This window comes from Haemaphysalis longicornis, unplaced genomic scaffold, assembly GCF_048455015.1.
Source record: "Haemaphysalis longicornis isolate Haplotype H1 unplaced genomic scaffold, Haemaphysalis longicornis Haplotype H1 scaffold_4, whole genome shotgun sequence".
Classification (NCBI taxonomy): Eukaryota; Metazoa; Arthropoda; class Arachnida; order Ixodida; family Ixodidae; genus Haemaphysalis; species Haemaphysalis longicornis.
Genome location: NW_027526361.1, coordinates 90,934,102 through 90,939,333, shown reverse-complemented (window position 1 = coordinate 90,939,333; position 5,232 = coordinate 90,934,102). Strand labels below are relative to the sequence as shown.

At 51.9% G+C, this 5,232-nt stretch overlaps 1 protein-coding gene across 1 annotated transcript; it reads left to right on the top strand.

Annotated features, from left to right (window-relative positions):
* The first annotated feature begins 910 nt into the window (after nucleotides 1–910).
* On the top strand, nucleotides 911–4,043 carry LOC144179058 (acetylcholinesterase-1-like). The gene is made up of 3 exons (XM_077707246.1): nucleotides 911–1,394; nucleotides 1,470–2,964; nucleotides 3,725–4,043. The coding sequence occupies exons 1-3, from the start codon at nucleotides 1,373–1,375 to the stop codon at nucleotides 3,864–3,866; spliced, it is 1,659 nt and encodes a 552-aa protein (XP_077563372.1). The 5' UTR covers nucleotides 911–1,372; the 3' UTR covers nucleotides 3,867–4,043.
* Nucleotides 4,044–5,232: the final 1,189 nt, after the last annotated feature.

Genomic DNA, 5,232 nt, shown 5'->3' with positions numbered 1-5,232 from the left:
TTTTTTTAGTTTTCGTTCATGTGATCCCCAAGTCTATTAGAAGAAGTACGGGCGGATGCGGCGCGTTCGGGTATCTCTAACGTCCTAGCACGTGCGTTCTGTTAGCCAGAACTAAAGGAAACAATTATAATTATTGCTGCCCTTGAAAACAAACCTAAAAGCTCAGTGGCTAAGGCGTTGCGCTGCTGAGCACGAGGACGCGGGTTCGATTCCCGGCCGCGGTGGCCGCTTTTCTGATGGAGGCGAAAAGCAAAAACGCCCGTGTGTACGAGATTTCGGCGCACGTTAAAGATCCCCAGGTAGTCAAAATTAATCCGGAGCCCTCCACTACGGCGCGCCTCATCGCCTGCGTTGCGTCGGCGCGTTAAACCCCACAATCATCATCGAAAACAAACCTAAAACCTGGTTCTGAGTATTTAAATATAAAAAGTAAAAAAAAAAAACTTTTTTAGGCTATAAAAGCCGAGAACAGCTAAATGACAACGACTGCTGTTTACGTGCGTTGCGGGACGCATGCCTCGTTGCTCAGGCGGGCGTGACAGAAGATAAAGAGAAGGTGGTTTCGTTGGACGAAAGCAGCCGCGGGTTTCACCTCACTGACTTTGGGCTAAAGGAACTGTACGAAGGTGAAAACACCGACAATGCCGGACGATTATACCTGCATGTGACCGCTGATATAAAATAGGAGTTGAAATGCGCGTGTTCCTTTCACTCCTTCAAAGCTTGATCGTCTTTCGGGTCTTTAATATATCCGATTCTTGACAACTTTGCCACGCTAGGAAAATGTGACGAGCTACGGAGATAACTCCCTCCTGTACCAGCTTGTTCGACAGAAAGACCGAATCATGCCATCTACGATAGCGCACGTGGAGCGCGTTTCGAAGTGGTCTCAGCAATCTAAAAATATTGTGGTCATTGCTAGTCAGGTTTCTGTCTTTGGGCTCAGCGATGTGTTCAGAACGATATTGCCCCCCTCTCTCTCTCTCCTTTTTTGTTACCCCTTGTTTTCGCTGCCGCTTAAACGTGTTCCCCTGCTAAGCGCACCCAAAAGTAACAACCTGCTCTGTAGTGATCGCATGTTCTTCTGCTTGCCTAGACCATTTATAAACGTTGCGTCGTTTGTGCTGCCGAAGTGGCACGTTCGGGCTATCAGCCTCACAAGAGGCCAAGAGTTAGTGTTGGAACACATTGTCCGCACAACGAGTGTCTCTGCAGCGGGCACTCTTTTGTGTAATGGCTCTGGGATGTTTTTAGACCACCGATCACGCGGTACGCATCCAGGTCTTTGCTTGCACTTGTGTGTGTGAGGTAACGTCCGGTGTTCGGAGCAAGTTTGGTCGTCGGACTCGCGACTACAGCTGGTGGAAACGAAATGCATCCCTTTCGCATCTTGGGTAAGTGCCGCGCAGGAGAACTACGTGTCTACCTGCGAAGTCTTAATCCCGTGCGTCTTCTCGTCCCTTTTCCAGTGGTGTTCCTCGCTTTTTGGAGCACGTTCGTAACCGCTGAGGATACCAACACAGTGTCGACATCCCTGGGACCCGTTATCGGAAAGCAAGTGTGCGTGAAACAGCACTGCGTGCAAGCCTTTCTCGGGATCCCATTTGCCGAGCCTCCCGTGGGAGCTCTGCGCTTCGCGAAGCCCGTGGTCAAGAAGCCATGGCAAGACCCGCTTCGTGCGACGGAGTTCTCGAAACCGTGCTTCCAGAGAAGAGGCAATGTGCCCCATGTGCCCTGGCAGGCGTACGAGGACGGAAGCAGCGAAGACTGTCTGTACCTTAACGTTTGGACGCCCGAGAACCGGTGCTCTCGTGCACCAACACCCGTCATGTTGTGGCTGCACGGTGGTTCCTACAGGATCGGGTCGGCCAATCTGGATCTGTACGACGGCAGCGCTCTTGCCGGCTACGGCCAAGTTGTTGTAGTCTCCACGAACTACAGGCTGGGCGCCTTCGGGTTCATGAACGCCAATGTCACCGACATATCGGGGAACATGGGTTTGTGGGACCAGTATCTCGCTCTGCGCTGGGTGCACGACAACATCGCCGAGTTCGGCGGTGACGCCTCTTTGGTAACAGTGTTTGGCGAGAGCGTCGGTGGCGCGTCGGCTGGCATGCTGGCACAGTCACCGCTGTGCAGAGGCCTGGTGCGAAGGGTCATCATGCAAAGCGGAAATCCGCGCTGGCCGCTGCCGATGGAGAGCGACAACGGGCCGGCGGCATCCGTGTCCCGAGCACTGAACATCGCTCTCGGCGTGGGATGCCTGGAGAGCGAAGCGCCTGAGGTATTCACCGCGGACGTCATCGCCTGTCTCCGGACCGTGCCCGCTGAACACATCGCCCGCGCGGAGTTGCAGAGCTTCGACGACCACCTGTTCACCTTCATGCCCAGTTTCGGTGACGCCTTGGTTCCTATGCGTCCCACCGCGGCCGTCGATCAGGGAGAAATTCTGCCTGTGGACGTGATACTGGGGACCAACATTCGGGAAGGAGCCATCCTTAATTACATACGCAGCGGTACGGGCGCCATCTCCAAGAACTGGACGAGCTCCGGTGCAGGCATTGACGTCAAGTTTGGGCGCCTGCATCTCGCCCTCGTATTCGCCGCGTTTCCGATGCCGATAATCGACCAGATCATCGAGCGATACTTGGGAAACATGACCGAGAACTCTCCTCCAGCAGAAGTATTCGCCGCGATGGTGTCCGCCGGAGGAGACTTTCTGTTAAACTGTCCGGTGGTGTTTTTTGCCGAATCCTTTTCGCGCAAGATCGACGTACTGCTGGCCTACAAGTTCGCGCACGTCGCGTCGCACAACTTCTGGCCAGAGGAGTTCGAAGCTACACATTCCGACGAGATCCAGTTCGTGTTCGGTGCGCCACTTCGACATCCCGAGTTGTACTCGATGGAAGACGTGCGGATGAGTGAAACCATGATGGCCGCCTGGGCCGCCTTCGCACGCACAGGGTTCGTATATACGAAATTGTTCTACGCAATCTGTCGTGGTCGTAATTGCAGTTAAATACGCGATAACTTCGATTTCTGGAGATTACTTCTGGTGAACGCCGATGCGGAAAAAATGGCTCTTGTAAGGCAGGCGGTTGCAGCATATGGGTGGATAAATTTATGAGTTCATTCGCGTCGATGCGAGCAATGGTGTTGGAAAAACGCCGCAAACGTTCTGCTGAATAAGCGCGTACACAAGGGCGATTACGATAGTTCTCTTGCACTGGCACGTGATTTCTAGCTGTAAATGCGCAGCACTGCGCATTTGTTTACCGAAAATTTTAATGTTTACGAAACAACTTCGCATAACAGTTGCTAGAGGGCAAGCAAAATGTGAATGATCTTCTACGGACGAGGAGCAAGCATCAAAGCACTGTGAGAAGGCATTCCGCGTCTGTTAACTGACAACTTAAGCATTTAGCTTTACAGCTTCTTCGGGGATTTAATTTCGTGCCTCCTACGATGTGGCGTCGTTAATCATTAGCGCCGCTTGCCTAGTGTTGGAGGATTCAGTTGATACTGGCGAAAAATGGTGACCTTTTTTTTTTTTGCTTTCCCAAATCTAAGTAGCTTATTACGCACGAATTTGGAAGGCACCAGCTATGCCGCTTAGCCAGTTTCTAAAAGAAAAAAAAAGCACAAATTGTGTTCGAAACATCATTTAACAATCAATATCTTCCCTCGCGCATAAAGCTGCCTTTTCTACGTTCTCTCTTTTTAGGAAGCCTGTACTTCCGAACGGAACAGCGTGGCCTAACTACGACGACGGCGGTCGTTCGTACGTGACTTTTAACCATGGCACGGCGGAAGTAAGCCGAAGTCTCGAAGGCCAGAACTGCGTCTTCTGGAAGGGCATGATGTGAGAACAGAAGATGAAGCACTTAAGAGAAACGATGATGCCACCCCAGTGTACTCCACACCACGGTATTTAGTAATGGGGCTAACGTTCCTCTTCTATTGCCTGTACAATGTGCCGCAAACTGAAATGTCAAGCGTCAACAAAATAAAGTATGAGCTATAACCAAGTTTCAGAGGAAGTGTTCTGCATTGAAATTGCTAGTTTTCTTCAGAACGCCTGGGCGGGTAACAAGTGGGTGCCCCGGAGAGGAAGCTGACACCGCAGAAACGTGCCGTCGTCGGAATTATCGGAAGATGGGTGCGCATCGGCGTCATGAGTGGGCTGGGGAGCAGCGTTCGTGAAACCTTGCCGAAAATTCTTCTCTAGGCCCTGCAGATTCGTAATAAATTATCGCTATTTTGCACAGCTATCTAACAATCGCTTTTAGATGCGACGCATCTCATTCACTCGCCTTGTCTCTGCATCCATCCGGCGTTGTTGTCGGCGTTATCGGCGTCCACCCCTTCTCCATTCTCCTCGCTGCGCCAGCTGCGCTCTCCGCCGCTCAACCCCTCTCCTCTCCGATAGCGAACACTCTCTCGCGAGGGACATTGGATTGAATTGGATTAAAGTGGATTGTGTTGGATTGTGTTGCGTTATAGCCGCGGCAGACGAACTGGCGCCGGCGCATGTGCAGTACTCTCTCTTCCGCGGTCTCCTCTCCTTCGGGCGCGCTGCGCATATTGGCCTCGAGGACATACCGTGGCGCCACCTACGAGTGACGTCACTTGTAGGACGCCGAATCGTGTTGTCGTCTGCTACAACACATTTCCCGTGCGTATGCGGAAGCGTGTTTTTTTGCTGTGGCCACCGTCTCTCGCCCGCTCCTTGTGGATTTGATGCAAATTACCAAAAAATTTGTCTGTAAACCAAACAATTCGGGCAAGCAATCAGCGACTCGCTTGCTCCCGGCGACACCGCCGCGTTTAGGTAGTTGCTACCATCGCGACCCACAGCTCTTACATACGCAGCCAGCTAACGCCAAGGACGATGCAACTGATGCCGAGAAATGTACGCTGTAAATTCATTCTGAAATACTGGTGACGGGACATGTGTGTGCAAGCAAACACCTTGTAACAGCGACGGAAACGCGTCGCTCACTTATCTCACCGCGCGAACTGCTCGTATTGCCTGGTAAATGAATGACGCGAGAACGGTGAGCAGATTGCTTCGCCGCACATGCTTAAAATTATTGTTATGGTCTGCAGTTTGGCTTAATCAGTGCCTATTTCCCCTACGATGTTTTTATAGTCATGCCCGTATTTGTTTAACGATCACTGCCGTAGCCTGTACTCTGCACGGCTGATGCTTACTTTTCGGGACTTGTCCGC

Coding starts and splice junctions, on each gene's coding strand:
- LOC144179058 (XM_077707246.1), top strand. CDS start 1,373: ATGCATCCCTTTCGCATCTTGG. Junction 1,395..1,469: donor GCATCCCTTTCGCATCTTGG/GTAAGTGCCGCG, acceptor TCCCTTTTCCAG/TGGTGTTCCTCGCTTTTTGG. Junction 2,965..3,724: donor GCCGCCTTCGCACGCACAGG/GTTCGTATATAC, acceptor CTCTCTTTTTAG/GAAGCCTGTACTTCCGAACG.